The sequence below is a fragment of the Tauraco erythrolophus genome, chromosome 3, assembly GCF_009769465.1.
Source record: "Tauraco erythrolophus isolate bTauEry1 chromosome 3, bTauEry1.pri, whole genome shotgun sequence".
NCBI classification, from domain to species: domain Eukaryota; kingdom Metazoa; phylum Chordata; class Aves; order Musophagiformes; family Musophagidae; genus Tauraco; species Tauraco erythrolophus.
The window spans coordinates 17,162,403-17,180,295 of record NC_141467.1 but is presented as its reverse complement, the minus strand read 5'-3'; the positions used below and the strand labels follow the sequence as shown (position 1 = coordinate 17,180,295).

Sequence of the window (17,893 nt, the reverse complement as noted above, 5' to 3'; positions counted from 1 at the left end):
TGCCCTCAGCAATCAGGTCACCTGTATCCTTTCAGAGAGGCCTCACATTCTCTCTCGTTTTCCTTTTTTCTTTCACATAGCTATGAAACCTTTTTCTGTTATTTCTAATATCCTCAGTAACCAGGTCACCCATATCTTTCTGGAGGGGCCCCACATTCTCTCTTGTTTTTCTTTTTTCTCTTCACATACCTATAAAATCCTTTTGTTATTTCTAATATCGCTGGCCAGCTTTGACTCTGTCAGGGCCTTAGCTTTTCTAACCTGGTCTCTGAGTACACGAGCAACTTCCTTGTACTCATCCCAGGTTATCAGTCTCTGCTTCCATGCTTTGTGTATTCCCCTTTTGTATTTGATTTTAGCCAGGAGTTCTTTGTTTATCCATATAGGTCTCCTGGTGTTTTTGCCTGATTTCTTCCTTTTAGGGATGCAATGCCTTTGAATTTGGAGGAGATGATCCTTGAAAGTCAACCAGCAATCTTGGGCTCCCAGTACTTCCAGGGCTTTATCACATGTCACACTACCAAGGAGGTTCCTGAAGCGGCAAAAGTCAACTCTTCTGAAATCGAGGGTTTCAAGCTTGCTGAGCTTCTCCCTCTTAGCTGCCCTTAGGATCTCAAACTCCGCCATCTCATGGTCACTGCAGCCAAGGCTACCCATGAGTTCAACATTACCTACCAGCCCTTCCCTATTGACAAAAACGAGGTCTAACATGGCACCTCTCCTTGTTGGTTCCTCTATCACTTGCATAAGGAAGTTATCGTTAATGCATTCCAGGAATCCCCTGGATTGCTTGTTCCCCGCCATGTTGTTTTTCCAACTGATATCAGGGTGGTTAAAATCCCTCATGAGGACCAGGGCTTGTGAATGAGCAGCAACTCCTATCTGCCTATGTAGGGCCTCATCCACTTGGTCCTCCTGATTGGGTGGTCTGTAGCACACCCCCACTATAAAGTCTCCTACCCTTCCTTTCACCCTGGCCCACAGGCATTCAGTTCTTTTGTCATCACTTGCCAGGTGGAGCTCCATGCATTCTAGCCGTTCGTTGACATAGAGGCCAACACCCCCTCCTCGTCTCCCCTGCCTGTCCTTCCTGAGCAGTTTATATCCCTGTAGTCCAACACACCAATCGCAGGAGTCATTCCACCATGTCTCTGTGATGCCAATCAGGTCATAGCACTGCTGGCTCACAAGCATCTCCAGCTCCTCTTGTTTGTTGCCCGAGCTGCGGGCATTCATATAGAGGCATTTGAGTTGGGTCCCTGATGCGGTGCCTGGAGCCCCCTGATGATGCTCAGATGTTTCCACAGTAACCAACCCCTCAACAACCCCTGGGGTCCGTCCGCAACCCAGCATGACACCTTGATCCCTTGCTAATTCACAAGACTGCGCGATCTTGCTAGTGCATTCCTCCCCCACAAGCACTGGCATACTGCATTCCAGCTCCCTTCCAGTGATCCTGATTTCACTCCACCCCCTTTCACACCTAGCTTAAAGCTCTGTCTATGAGCCCTGTCAACTCCCTTCCCAAAACCCTTCTCCCTCTGTGGGACAGGCTATTACCATGCCTTTCTAACAGACCTGGCCTCTTGCAGATCCAACTGCTGTCAAAAAACCCAAACCCCTGCTGGACACACCAGGCTCGGAGCCAGGTATTAATCTGCTGGTACTTCCTGCCTAATCCCTCGTCATTGCCCACAGCTGGAGGGATAGAGGAGAACACAACCTGTGTTCCTGATCCCTTGACCAGGCACCCTAAGGCTCTGAAGTCCTTCTTCATTGTCATTGGAGTGGTTCTTCTTAATTCCTCACTGCCTACCTGAAATAACAAAAGGGGGTAATAGTCTGAGGGCCATACTAAGGAAGGAAGCTTCTTCCTTACATTTTTGACTCTGGCCCCTGGGAGGCAACAGACCTCCCTGTGCAGCAGGTCCGGTCTGCATATCGGGCCTTCTGTTCCCTTTAAGCAGTGAGTCACCAATGACAATGACCCATCTTTTATTCCTTACTGATGAGGTTTTAATGCCGACGGCAGTCCAACTAGGCTTTGGTGACACCTCCAAGCAGGGAGAACCATCATCCTCACTGTTTTCCAGTTCCCCTCACAGAGCACTGTACCTATTATGCAAGGACACCTGGGGGGGTGAGGGAATTGCCAGGCAGTTACGCTTGCCACTCCGAGCAGGAACCTTGTGCCATTGCCCCCTGTCCCCTAATTCCTCACATTCCCGGATCCCCTCTAACCTCTCCACTTCTTCCTTCAGCTTTGCCACAAACAGATTATGGAAGTTGTCAATTTCCCTCTCACTTTCCCTAATTTTTCTTAACCTACTCACCTCCTCCCTGAGCTCCAACACTTCATACTGAAGCTGCGCCACCCGGCTTAGCAGGTCATCAACCTGCTCGCACCTCACACAGCCATCCTCAGGATTGCTCCTGGATTGTCTTTGGTTTCTGTGTTATGAAATACTAAAAAACTGTATTATCTTCAACAGAGTAATTCTACATCAAGAAAAAAATAAAGACTCATAATGAGCTGTGGTCAACACTTTACTCAGACATAACTGCTGAAAAGCAACATCATCAGAAAAAAAAATGAATAGAACAACATTTGATGAATGGCACAGTGTCATCACCAGTGACTATGGTTTGCTCACTGCCATAGTCACAGGGAGAAAAGGTTTTACTAATTAAACCACATTTATTGACGTTATCCTCTAAGATATTGGAACAGAAAATTCTCTCTCATCTTGCTTCACCTTAAGCCTCTTTAAATGGCAAATGGAATTGAGCACCAGAAAACCCACTTTTGAAGATCAGAAAAGAAAAATCAAAAGACTGGTGTACAGATTCCTGACAGGCCTAAACTCTAATTCAAACTGTACATGAACCATCTACCCTTCTTCAGTTTATGTGGTATTCATTCTGTATATACAGATTGTATGCAAACATATAAAGAACTCTGAAGGTTTTTGAATTTGCAAGATAAACAACGTCTTCTTCCACAGAAGTAAAGCAGCAGGTATAACAAAAGCTTCCTTTTATTTACTTTTTGCTTTTCAGCTTGTCAGCCAGTCAGACTAACATGACATGATTTCAACTCTTACCCACTTTCACAGGTCATTTTAGTTTCATGAACCAGACTGCAAAGTATGCTTTGAGTGACCTGTTGCATTTCCTAGGAAAGGTGCAAGATTCGCATCAAAAGATAGAATCATAGAATCATAGAATCATAGAATCGTTAGGGCTGGAAGGGACCTTCAAAGGTCATCTAGTCCAACCCCCCTGCAAGGAACAGGGATATCTCCAACTAGATCAGGTTGCTCAGGGCCTCATCCAACCGGGCCTTGAATGTCTCCAGGGATGGAGCATCCACCACCTCTTTGGGCAACCTGTGATAAAAACATCACAGCAAGAAAGCACATAGGAATATCTGTGCTTTGTATCTGCCCGCCTTTTGCAGCCGTGTCTGAGTTTGGTCTCGTGTGCAGGTATCGCTGCAGTTCAAGTTTGTCATGTTTGCGTTACGCGTAGATGACGAGCTTCCTTGGGAGCTTTCATTGCACCTCGAGTCCCCTCCCATGCCCAAGCACACACTGGGCTGGTCCCCTCTCACCTGAAGGCAGAGGGAGAATCACAAGGCAGCACGGGAAATGGGGTGTGCTGGCTGCAGCACAAGCTCGCTCCCTCCGCTACCAGCACAGCAATGACAGCCACGGCCACTCGAAACAGAGGTGCTCAGCTCTTAGGCCAACCTGAGAGTTCAGAGATCCTCCGAGGGGCTTGTAGGGGAGCCTGAGCAGGCGCAGCTCTTTTTAAGGATCTTTTTAAGGAAGATCCTCTGCCAGCTACAAGGACTAGAAAACTAAAGGAACAGCTAGTGTGAAATGGTAGGTAGTATGAGAGTTCGAAAGGCATGAGTGTTTGCTTCATGTCACAAACCTCTTGCTATCTGGATGTTCTTCTCAATGTTACATTAGGTTGCTGACCTCCACCACTGTCTTAAATTTTTTGAATCTAGTATTATGACTAATATAGCCACATTCACGAAACAATTACTACATGAAATACTGCAGATGTTTGCATTTTACATATAAGGAGTAATGGTTACGTTTTCACTAGGAGAATAATATTTGAGGAAATGTATTTTTCTATTTAGAACTGAATTCTTCCTTGATCATACTCCTGCCCATCAAACTGTCCAAACAACTTTCAACAAAGTTAAATGAGCCACTTTTGGGGACGAGACCAATATAAACACTTCTCATTATTTTCCCCTAGGTGGAGGAGAATGTCTGTTACTGTCAATGGTCCCCAGAGAAGAATGGTGTGCTGCGCTGCATGCAAGTGGCCTCCAACCCAGAACTGTCTCTGGCAAAGGCCAAAAAAGGATACCTGGAAAAAAACATAAGGTTACAGAAAGCACAGTTCCCCACACAATTTCCAAGACTCCAGTAATTTGTGGAGATATTGGTGGTGACTCTGTAGTTACTAGCCTTCAGCAGATTGATTTTTCATTAACTTCTTCATGCTGTTCACACACACATTAAAAATTCTCATATACACAGCATCCTGTGGCAGTGAGCTACCTATTTTGGATTTACATATTTTGTGAAGAATCATTTCTTTTTCTTTGCTTTGAATGTGCCATCTGTTGGCTTCATTTGATGCCCCTATCTTGCATTGGTGAAGGAGGGATTCCTCCCCCTTTAGCCTCACCATTCTGTTCTTAGACATTATGGAGATCTATCATATCTCTTCCTCTTTGTCTCCAGGCTAAGGAATTCCATCTTACTCAGTCTTTTCTTACCAAGAAGTCAGTCCAAAGGTACTGATTCCCTTTGTATCTTTCTCTGTACTTTTCCCAGTTCTTTGGCACACATGTCCTCTTTGAGATCAGAAATGAATAATTCACAGTGTTGAAGATACAGGCTCACCAGAAATTTAGATACAAAGCTATATTAATGACATTTATTTTCTTTTCCTGTTGCTAAGAATTTTTAACATCTCATTTGCTTTTTTAGCACCCACTGCACACTGAGCAAATGCACATAGAACTGTTATAAAACAAGATCTCATTTGAGAGAGATGTTGCCTCAAAGTACATTTTATTGATGAAGTTAGAATCATTCCCCTCGTCTCCCTACTATGTAACACTCTATATAAAATCTATTCTATTATTTTAATCCTGTTTCACAAGGTCCTTTTCCCATTCTTCCCATTCAGGCTTTGTCTTTACTAATTCAAATAGCTTAACATGGGCAGCTAACCCAGTCACTTGGACACTCACACCCTTTTCCAGATCATTTATAATCACGTTAAACAACATAGGCTTCAGCCTAAATCCTTACCGATACTGAAGATAGCACAAGAGTATCCAGGATGAAACACGGTAATATTTTTTTTTAGTGATCAGTTAAGTATTTTCATGACACTGGGAGTGAATAATCCATCTGTTATTGAAAATTTGATTTTTTAGCAAGTGGTAGCAGGATCGTAATGGCACTAGTGCAATAGTATCAGTAATAACTCTAGTTTACATGTTCAGGGACTGACAAAATAAATGCAATGTACACAAGAAAATAATCCCTGTAATTAAAGCTGGTGCTAGAAGATGGGAGTTTTTTTCCAAGCTCGGCTTTGTTCTCTATACACACTTCTTTCTCTTGCATATAGAAGAACAACTACTCCACACAACTGTTTAGACAAAACCCATTGTACTTCTGAAGCATTTTTTACTATTTAAGCTAGCACTGCCATCGCTCAATCCATAACATTTTGGCTACCATCACTGGAACCAAGAATTTCAGAATACAATGAAGTACATGAATCTAGAGGAAGAAAAATGTTATTGTTTAACTAGCTGATGGAAAATGTTAGTGCAATGAGAGAACAGCTTGCACACTGTGATGTCCTGTACAGGTCGTCCTTTGCAATTCCACTTTCCTGCTGCAACAGCAAGTGTCCTGCCAGTTCTAAAACCACCAGGATCTCGACTCCCTCCATTACTGTCTGTTTACACCTTCATTGCTACAATTTCTGAATTTATATAAAACTGCTCTCTCTTGTCATCTTCTGGAGTATTTCTTCAACTCGTATTTCATCTATTCTATTTTAATCTGTTTTTCTCCTACACTTTTTACGTTTTGTCATTCAGCAAGAATGAACAGGGTGGGTTTTTTTCTTATATGTATTTATGAAAGATAACTTTCTCCAGAAGAAAATTAAATTTAATCTAGAAAGTAATAATTAAAAATATATTAGGTCAATGCTGACAAGGAATATTTGGGATTTTATAATCTACATTTAAATTGAGTAAATGTTTAGAAACAAGTGACAATAGAGACAGAACTGTGCAAAAGTGTTCCTATAATGAAAATATTTTCCACCACTGGGACTTCTGAATAATATTTGTTTATTTTTATGTAATATTCTTTCCTCAGTTTTAGTCTTGTCACACTCCACCTTTCATCTTTGTTGAGACATTTTTCGACTTTTCATTCATGTTGGTTTTTTTTGCAGTTTTTTTTTTCTGCGTGGAAAAAATGTAATCTAATCTGTTTTACATAGAACTTATTTTTTAACAAATACAAGGATCATTTATGAAAGTAGTTCCTTTCATTAGACTTCCATCAACATTCGTAGAAAACGTAAGCAAGTTTTTCAGTATGGAAGGTGTACTTCAAATCTAAACAGAAGCTGCAGAGTTCTAACTCAAATCTAAGTTACGTTCATTGCTTGGGATTTAATTGGATGTGAAACAGACCCTCTGTAACGAGTAAAGCCATTGTAGCTTTTGCAACAGAGTGGATGTCAGGTACAGGGAGACGGAAGTATTAGAGGATGGTTATCTCTAGAGGGAGAAGAGAGACAGATCATTTACAGCCTGTGAGACATGGAGGTGAGTGAGAGTGAAGTGGTACGTGCCATAAAACCTGCTCTAAGTCCATTTCTTTCCGTATCAGATAGAGTTACAAATTGCAGTTTGATATACATACTTCAGAAGAGCAGGGGGTTTTGCACCTTAGGACATCTGCTGTGAAAAGACCCTCAAGACTCTGACTTGCAAACCATACTAGATGTAACTGCAGCACCTGACAAGACTGTCAGTCCCAATTATCTTCATTTCTGTTCATGACTTATCTACAAGGATATTAACTGCAGTGGCTGAAAATGGGGTAAGTCTGTCTATTTTATTAAAACAATTTAAATGATGTAAACATTCACATTTTAATATCTATTTTTTACATTTTAAATGGAATTATGAAACAGATTTTATAAATTTAAATTTCTGAATCCTACTGTTCTATTGTTTTTCAAATAATAGTGTTTTTATACCAGTTCAGCATCCCCTTAAAATTAGCAAAAGAAACAAAAAAGTCCGCATTTTGAGAAAGGGAAGGGACCTTAAAGATCATTTAGTTTCAACTCCTCTGCCAATGGCAGGGACATCTTCCACTAGGTCAGGTTGCTCAAAGCTTCATTCAACCTGGCCTTGAAAAATTCCAGGGACGGAACATCACAACTTCTCTGGGCAACCTGTTCCAGTGCCTCACCACTCTCATTGTAAAAAAATTCTTCTTTATATCTAATCTAATCTCCCCTCTTTCAGTTTAAAGCCATTACCCCTTGCCCTATCACTACATGCCCCTGTAAAAAGTCCCTCTCCAGCTTTCTTGTAGGCCCCCTTTAAGTACTGGAAAGCTGCTCCTCTCCAGGGAGACCTCCCTCTTCTCCAGACTGAATAACTCCAACTCTCTCAGTGTGTCTCCACAGGAGAGGTGCTCCAGTCCTCAGATCATCTTCATGGCCCTCCTCTGGACTCGCTCCAACAGGTCCATGCCCTTCTTAATTTGGGGGGCCCAGAGCTGGATGCAGTACTCCAGGTAGAGAGGTCACACAAGAGCAGAGTAGAGGGGCAGAACCACCTCCCTCAACCTGCTGCCTCCACATCTTTCGATGCAGCCCAGGATACAATTGGCTTTATGGGCTGTGAGAGCACATTGTGAGCTCACAATCAGTTTTTCATCCACCAATACCTCCAAGTCATTCTCCACAGGGCTGCCCTCAATCCACTCATCACCAGCCTGTATCTATGTTTGAGATTGCCCTGACCAAGGTGCAGGACCTTGCACTTGGCCTTGTTGAATTTCATTTCACTTGTAATTGGTGATCTAATGTTTCACTAGTTGTAAATGCAGTTTTGAGTTGCTGACATACATAATACATGCTCATGAACACCTGAGTTTCGGAAACACTATGTTCGCAGCTGTCAGTGAGCCAGCAATTCTCAACCAATCTACAGATTTAGACTGAATGAATTTAAAATTTTCAAATTCGCTTGGATTAAAAGAGAGACTACGTTTCGGTTTATCCATCCCCTGAAACCCACCAAAATATTTTGTAAATCTTTTTTTTTAAATTATCTTTTCACATATTCCCTGGTTCAAATGATATTCCTACCCAGATGAAGCCCTTTATACAAAAACATTCCAAATAAAACTACAATAAATATACGGCTTTTCCTTAGCAGTTTGATTGCTACAACATCATTTGTATTTCTCCATCTCTCTTAACAACATAAACTTCAGACACATACTGGTACCAATAGCACCATCCACTCAGCTGTGTTCAGAGGTCTTGTGAGAGCAGGTGACTTCGTATTAACAGGACCATCTCTGCAGACTTTCACTTTCCTACACTGTCCACTGAATTCTTGGTCAATGAAGCCTGCTGAGTTTTAGAGTTTTAACTAATTCTATTCATGACCTCCTTAGCAGTAGAGAACAGTATCTACAACGTTTTACATCCTCTAAAAAGTGGTTTACAGCTCAAGAAGCTGATCCTTCCTTTTTATTTTGATCTCTCAGTCCTGAACTCACTTTTCTCTCTCATGCAATTAATGAAAACATAGTTTTCATCTTTATTTCATCTGCAACTACCTTGTATAATTTTCATGAATGCAAGGATCACAGGCAAAAGCTGTTGCTACTGTCAGTATTTTGCTTCTGATTTTCCCACTATGAGCTACCTAAGTAAATCAATAAATAAATGAAGCCAGTAGATGGATGAGAAATGTTCTCTTTTAAGTTCCTCATCTCTACCACACGTGACAATAAAACGAGGTCTTTATACAGCTTGTAAAAAGAAAAGCTTTCAAAAGTAAACATTAAATGCAAGTCTGATTTGCTCATGGGAGTTTTATGTTTCCATGGTTCTACTTCCTTCTCACACTTTCACGTGCAGCTATCAAAATTGCTTTGTGTCTCACATAGTTTATGCAATATACAGGATGCAAAGCTTTTAAAGTCATCAGTTTTTTCACCAGCCAGACATAAGTGAGAGAGACAAAGGTCTCAGCTCAACACAGCAAGATGAGAAGTCTGGAGTTCTGCCCCTTATTCTGATTCCTCTTATGCTTTTCTTATTGTTTCATTTCTCCTAATTTTGTTACCTGTAATAAATTGTGACAATGCTTTTACTTGAAAACGTGCACACTATAAACTCGGTCAGTCAGTTTACTAAGCCAGAGTAATGTGATCACACCTGACTGTGCTTTAAATTACCATCTAAGGACCACTAAGGCCCAACAAGAATTTCACTGTGATGTCTGCGGACAGAGGTGAGTATATGAATTCCTGTGGATTAAAGATGTACTGAACAAGCTCATTCCTATAAATACTATTTGGAAGATCTTTCATATTATAACCATCGGGAAATGAGTAACAGTGATGTTCTGCATCATGGGAGTCAATTAACACACTACTGGAAGCAGTCCCTGAAACAACTCTCATCTCCTTGAAGATGGCACTGTTCAAATGTCTAATGGAAATATTATACAGGTCTCTCTCTAATATTATTACTTCAGTTTTGGGCATAGAATCTGATAAGCTAGGAAAAACCTTTATAACAGCTTTAAATGAAATATTGTGACTCTATATGCCTGGTTTATGTGATGGGGTTTTGGTAGCAGGGGAGAGGCTGCCAGAGATAGCCATTGTAAGGAGATGAGAGAAGCTTCCCTGGCTCCAAAACCAGTCAGACTGGTCTCTGGCCAGGTCAGACCCACCTCTGGCCAGGGTGGAGCGAATCAGCACTGCAAATGCCATATTTAGGAAGAAGACAAAGGAGCCTGAACCAGGCTTGATAGTGAAGAAAGGCAGGAGGTGGGGGCTGGCCTCTCTGGAGGGAGAGATCATCCTGCCAGGACTGCTGAGGTTTGTCAGGCCAGTCATGCCCAACGAAGCTGCAGCAGAAAAAGGACTGAGACCTGAGAGAAACAGCCATGCAGACACCAAAGGCAGTGAAGATGGAGTGGGGGGAGCTGTGCCGGAGCTGAGATTCCCCTGCAGACGATGATGAGAGGGCCGGTGGCCCCCTGCAGCCCATGGAGATTAACAGTGGAGCAGAGATCCACCCGCAGCCCATGGAGAACCCCATAGTGGAGCAGAGATGCCTGTGCCTAAGAGAGGTCAGAGTTTGTCTCCGTGGGAAGGACCCCACACTGATGGAGACTGAAAATGAGGTGGAGATGCATTTGAAGTCCATGGAGAACCCCACATTGGAGCAGGTGGCTGCACCTAAGAAGCTGTGACTCTATGGGAAAAGTCCATGCTGGAGCAGTCTGATGGGTAAGGATTGCATCCTGCGGGAAGAACTCACGTTGGAGAAGTCTGTGGGCTATGTCCTGTGAGGAGGGGATCCACTGGAGCAGAGGAAAAGAGTGTGAGGAGTCCGCTCCCTTAAGAAAGGAGCAGCAGAAATAGCGTGTAATGAATTGACCTGCAACCCCCAATCCTCTGTTCTCCTGCACTGCTGGGGGAGGCGGTAGAGCTGGGAAGAAAGGAGGAGTGGGAGAAAGTTGTTTTTGAGATCTGGCTGTATTTTTTGTTATCCTCTCTGAATGAACCATTAACGAATTAAATTGATTTCTCCCCAAACCGAGTCCGTTTTGCCCGGGGCCATGGTCAGTGGGTTATCCCTCCCTGTGATCTCGACCCACAGTCCTTTTGTTACATTTTTCTCCTCTCCACCTCACCAAGGGGGAGGAGTGAGCGAGCAACCACGTGATAGCTTAGCTGCCGGTTGGGCTAAACTACAACACCCTCTTAGCAGAAATTTAGTAGAAATATTTTTTTTTTCCAAATCAGATTAATCAGGGTACAGTTGTGAACAAAGACTTAAGCTTTTTTTTTTTTTTTCAAATGGCAGTAGCTTTCAAATTCACTGCATGTATTTTTTTTCCTTGTTACTCATAAGCATTGAGTTGACTTGAAAGAAAAAATTTTATTTTATTTTATTTTTTCTTTCAAGTTAACTCAGTGCTTGTGAGTAACACCAAAATGATAGCTACAGCACCATAAATTTGTTTGTCGCAGTGCAAAATTTCTTTCACAGACTGCCCTGTCATCCAGACAGTCACCAGAGAAGGAAAATAACTGTAAAATCTGAGCGCGTATTCAGAAAGATATGTTGATTTAAGCCTGATGGAAGGCGGTCAACATTAATTTCATTACATTAAAAACTGTCCACAATAAAATGAATAAATGAGTAGTATGCTCATATTTCAGATACAGAGGATAAATTATTAGGTTTCAGAAAAACACTCTGTTCTGGTCACAGACACAGAGCTCTGCTTCATCCAAATCAGCACTGTTTCTGCCTTGAAATATGGGGAAACCTCTGAAGATGATGAGGTTTCTCAGGACTGAATCAGATGAAAAATACCACATTGTTACGTGCACCTTGGACTGCAGTCATAACTATTACATTTTTCAGCTGGTGGGGAATCTAACAAAAAAAATATCTGTAGTAGTTTGTATGTTTGCATGTATAATGTGAAGTAGGTTTCAGAAAACAAAATGTTGCAAAACGTATGGGTTACTCGTTAGCAAGACAATATCTGGTAAGCTGATGATATTTAGTTGTTGCACACCGGAAAACAGAGGAAAAATGGCTGTTACCTCAAAGAGGACTTTGTAATCTTTTCCTATGTATCCAATCTGTGTTCAGTACAAATTGGCACATGCCCTTATCTGCAAGCTTTGAAGGACAGCCAGCAAAAATCCTTATTAAGAGCAACTTTGCAGGTGTACAACGTGAGAAAAATGTAATGCAACTTCACATTAGGAATGCAAAGACACACATATAAATGGAAGCATGTCACATGTATAATAACTGAAAACTTTTGTTAGTATTATCTTGATAATGAAGAAGCTATACTGTTCTCATCTATTTTATTCTCTTGAATGTTCATGTTATTATGCTGCCTTTGCATGTCACTATTGAAACACAACAATTAAGAAAGGTTACAGCAAGATTTTTAATGTTCTGGTGGGGTTGCACCTCCTTGAGCTACCCCTTCTTAAAGGTAATTAAAACTGCTACCTTGTTAGTGGTTATAAACTGTGCTGGGACATGGTCGTGCTTGAGGATCTGGTACTCTTGACGATTTCTGTCATCATTCAGTGAGGACTGAGCTTTGGCACAAAAAAAGCATCATGAACTTTTTGATCTCAGTCCAGACAGATGCTGTTTTGCATGGCCTTCTGCAGTTACACAGTACATGGAAAACGTAAAGCACAACAAAGTAAGTACACGAGCAAGTCTTATTTTACATCTAGCCTACCATCATCCCTTCAATTTCCATGGGTCACATGGCAACACCATATTCCAACTTTGCTTTTTAGCTTGAGTCTGCTTACATAGATCTCTACTAAAGGAGGCTATATTTTGTTTGGTAATCTGCTAGATTTTTATGGCTCCTCTGTATTACACAAGCAGAGGATTTCCAAACTTTGATTTAATATTCAGGTTACATGGCTTTAAATGTGTCAACATGAAGCACTATTTCAAGATCTCTAACTGTGAGCGAGACTAATCGCCATCAGTTTCTAAATTATATTTTGATTTGCAACCTGACACTTCTTGAGATAGTCTTCTAAAAACAGACATAAAATAAATTAAGTGCATTGGCCGATAACAGCTGACATTATTGCAGTGAATCTGTGTTCTCTTACAGGTGGCTTCTAAAATTAACTAGTCACCCCTAACTGTTTAGTGAAATTGTCAGCTGATTTAATAGACACATTAAATTCCTATTTATAAATTACTGTGACATTATTAGTGCAGCAGTTCTATAATAAGTAATATAAACGCCAATGCACATGTCACTACATTGTGTCTGGCTGTCATGGCTGGAAGAAGAAGATAAAAACCTCTGTGATTTCAGGTCACATAAAGTATCCTGCACTTTATCATATACTTTATAACACTTTAAAATATGGCACAGTAGTATTATAAAAAGAATTACTTTGAAAATATATGATTTTGAAATAAAGTTAAATTATGGTAAATATAAACCAAATGTATTTCTGCAATCGATCAAGAACTCAATTGCATTTCATACGTTAAAACTTTTCTGTGATTAAAAAAATTACATGAGATCTAAAGATATTGATTAGTCACTGTTGATACGTTTCAGTATGTTGACAACGGTTTGGATTTATATTAATGATAGCTTTCACTATCTGGACTGAAAAGCACAAATTCTCCCAAGAACTTCTCCCATTCAGTTCTCTGCCTTCTTTGAGAGCTTTGTGGAAAATAAAGAGAAAACACTAACATTGCCATCTTGTTTTTTTGGGGGGGAGGGTTTGCATGTGTGTTTGTTTTTGGTTTTGTTTTGTTTTTTTTTTAAAAAGAGATTAGGCGAAGAAAACCTATCCAAAAACTGGCAGGGTCTTTTTTCAGGAATATGGAACAAACAGTTAATATAGATAAAATAATTTATAATAAACATCAAAAGGATGCTTAGCAGGTAATAGATGTTGAAAAAAATGATCATCTGGAATGCTGAATTCCAAACACAATCCGAATTGCATTATTCTGGAAGTAGATTTTTTGACTTAACTTTACTGATGTACTAATTAAACATCCTAATTTATTTTGTGCTTCTTTACCAAGATCCTTCCATATTTTATTGTATTTATTAAGTGACAGTGGTATATGATATCCTGACAAGAAACAGCACTATTTCATGTGCTACACTGCAGTTAGATCTTTCCTCATATTTGAAAAATGTTTTTTCCACAACTTGTAACAATTCAAAAAAGTCTTAAGAGTTAAAAACATGTCAGGTAAACCTGTAATATGATGTGTTACTCGTAATAAAAATATTCCAGTAGTTCTGAAATTGCTTGTAAACTCAAATTAAAATGTATTGATAACAATTAATGTGCAAAATTAGTATTATTTTCACAGCTTAGAACTGACTTTAAATGAATATCCAGACTCTCTTACATACAGGAATGGAGACTAATGAATTAGAGTGGTGCAGGACTAACATCTCTGTCTTCCGAGGTAAAAAGCACAGAAATCACATTGCCTATGCTACAGCATTGAATGTGATTAGAATCCTTGTTTGCATCTTTAGCAAGTGAACAAAGATGAGAGAACAAAGATGTGTGTTAGAGAAAGTAATTTGTGTCAACCAGATGTCATAAAGATGCAATTTTTTTGTTATGTGATCCCCCTCTTTTCAGACTGTAAAACAAACTCATTATATTATCTTCGTGAACTAAATATACTGCTTTATCATTTTTTTTGACTAATATGTTTTAATGCTTAACACTAATGCCTACATGTGTAATATCCAAGTATGTTTTTAGCTGGTTTGTAAAATAATCTAGTGAACCACATGTAGTCTTTTACTGTTTATTTATACATCCTCTAGTCAGAACGATTTCCAGGAAGGGTAGGAGGGAAAATTAATTTTCTGTGAATTTTATCTACATTTAGAAATAACCCCACATTCCCAGCTTTTCCATTAAAAAAAAGTTAAAACATGGTATTAAAGTAAAAACTGAAGCTGGATGCCTCCTTTTTTGATAGGTAAATTTGAACCTCACTGTCTAGAGAAGTGGTATTTGGGTAGGAAATGAATCCTTGACCTCCTATTTTCTTTGAGTAAGGGCCTTTACTTAAACTGAAAATTATATATACCATGCAATTACATACTGTGTTACTATTTTTTTCAGGTCTTGTTTTGAGCTTTCCTTTCTGAAAACTCTGTTTTCTAAATTCATCCCTCACACCCCTCAAACAGTTGGCTATGAAATTACTTATGCCCTATTACAGAAATTGTGGTCATATAAAAAAAGAAAGAATTGCATAAACGCTCTGCATGCGTGAGTGAGCATGTCTGCACACAGAGTATAAAAGCTATAATGCAAGAGTTTGAATTACGAAGCAATAAAACATATTAGAAATACTTGAAAACAATCTGAACAATGGAAAATAAAAGGAAATTATACTGAGCCATAAGGTAACAGAGCAAAAAGCAGCAATCTTCATCAGCTGAAAACTGACTTGGAGTAACAGTACCGATCACAGAAAAGACAGTGCATTCCAGGCTAGAGATTTCTGATTTAAATCTTATCTCTGATATCAGTCTGACATTCATTGCTAAAAATCTAGTATGTTATTACAGTAAATTCAACTAAAAGTTAGTTGTGCACCACAAACTTATCTCAGAACTCTCTTTTTTTCCTTTTGTTTTACTCCAAAACCAAGGATAAGGAAATAAGACAAAAAGAAAAGCAATGTTATAAACTTGTGTACTAAAAATAATAGTAACATCTATAGTGGCAATATGAGAGGCTGAATGGTGAAGGGGATGAACAGAGAAAACTACTGTCAGTTGAAGAAGATTTTCCCCACCAGAAACAGGTACACAATTATAGCACATTTTACTATTTGTCTATGTCATTTCAACTTTTAAAAAAAGAGTAGAAAATTACCTTTCCACATACTGAGGTTCGGAGCCCATGTACTCCTCCAGCACAAAAAACTGATTCCACACCCAGCCTCGTTTGACTCGCTGGGCAGATGATCTCCTCCCTGGCACTGGGACAACATTTTCTCTTGGCTCTGCTTCTAAAGTCTGTTGTGGTTGTGGATGCAGTGGCGTTAGGAGACCTCCATCAAACAGGACCCAGAGAAGCAGGGATAAGCAGTTCCTTGTAAGCATTGGCAACGGCTTCCCTACAGCAAGTAATAAAAACTCCAGCACTTAATGCAGAGCAGAGGAATCCAGGTTTGAGGTGTCTGTGGCCTCCACCACTTAGCTTCTGATTTTATTGCGGAAATGCTAATGCAGGCATTAATCCTTCTGATGACAAGGTTTTTGCCGCATTAAATTCCATCTAAAGGGACCTATAAAAGAGATTTACATGGCAACATCAAATTACGTAAAATTACATTGAAGCGTTCATCAAAATTCTCACACCTAGTTAGTTTCTAGAGACAGAGAAAAAGATTAGGAATCACAGTTTTAAAAGAGATTGCTATTTTGATTGTAGCACTGAGCTGCTCTAGAACATTGTGCAGTTATTACAGAAATAGCTCATTCTTGCTCTGTTCAGCGTTACCTTTGTGTCTGTCTGAGGACAGGCCTGTAGCCTTTGCTTTATGACCCAGTTATGAGACAAAACTGTTACCCGTCACTGATGTCAAAAATACTTACTCTGGATTCACACAGAAAACATCAGGGCACAGAGGACCCACTCTTCCATCCTGCTGTGCAGAGCAGGAATGCTCTGAAAAGCATCTTAGAAGCATCCCCTTTTGTCTGTGGGTAGACTTGGACAAAGTTTATACTGAACCTTGGACTCTGGAGGATAGATTTACATGAATTCCATGGGGAAAAAAGAAAAAAAAAGGAAATAGTGCCCATACAGCTAAATACCACAAAGCTGCCAACACACAATATGAAGTCTACGGCTGGCATTCTCTTCTCACAAGCAGCCTTGTATCAAAATGATAGCTGTATTGTTCTTCAGGACTACTGTAAAGTGCAGTGAAAATGCAGTCCTTATATATGGAGAAAACGATAGAACTGCAGTCAGCGTAAATAACGAAACAACACAGAAGCCAGTAAGATAAGACAATGATCCTCATTTATACTGACAAATGCCAGGTACACGGATTAAAAATAAATCAGTGCTAACTAACTACAGGACTGAGACAGAACTATCACATCAAGGTGACAATTAAAACTGTGGTGATCCTTGTAGCAGCCAAATGCCATCAGCAAAGAAAAAAAAACCAACAAAACCCTAAAGGAATTGTTACGCTTTCACATTGCTCCGTTTATACCAGCACAGACAGCTTTAACAGAAAGACAGATAGGAAAATATACTGTGTTTTCTAGCCACAGTATAATTAACAGAGGCGCTTTCTTTTTGTATTTATGAAATGTTCTGATTCATTGTCTGCAATTAATAAAATGACAGTGCTAAAGGATGTAAATATTTGAATATTAGAGATGTAAATATTTAAATATTATGGAGTATGAAACAGGTTCAATAAAATGTAGCTGTAGCTGTAATTTGCAACTCTGTGCCAAATTCAGCAACACACATCTAAAAATGCTGTGACCTAGCCTTCAGTAAAGACACCATGAAGACTGTTAAATCTATGGAATTCATGCTGAAACAAACAGAGCTATTCTAGAATTTAGAATTAAGCAATAAAAAATAACACAACATCTACTTTCATTTTCAGGGGGGCAGCATTAAGTACAGAGTCAACATGAAGACTTCAGTGTTTATTTTTCCCCATTCTTCCAAGCTATTGACCATTCTTTTAACAGTGAGAATGGCTTAATGGCTTCCATGAAGCTATCCTTGCCTATGCTGGTCCTGATGGAGGTGTTAATACTGAACCCTCACACTTTCATAAAGCCCAGGGCATCTGTTTAACTAATACACTTTCTCTTCCATGGTTCTTCATTAGGGGTGGATGGCTGGCAGGATGCGTGTTGCACTGGCTTGAAAAGAAGGGGATCGAAGTTGTTTTCTGATAATTAACATATCCATAAACCACAGTTCTATGC

General features: G+C 39.9%; 1 protein-coding gene across 3 annotated transcripts in view; it reads right to left on the bottom strand.

Annotated features, from left to right (window-relative positions):
* The window catches only part of CDH12 (cadherin 12), a 172,857-nt gene extending 156,830 nt beyond the window's left edge, over nucleotides 1–16,027 (bottom strand). For all 3 annotated transcript variants that reach the window (XM_086609021.1, XM_086609022.1, XM_086609023.1), the window contains exon 1: nucleotides 15,806–16,027. In XM_086609021.1, the coding sequence (XP_086465147.1) occupies nucleotides 15,806–16,027 (222 nt within the window). The remainder of the gene's footprint in view (nucleotides 1–15,805) is intronic.
* Nucleotides 16,028–17,893: the final 1,866 nt, after the last annotated feature.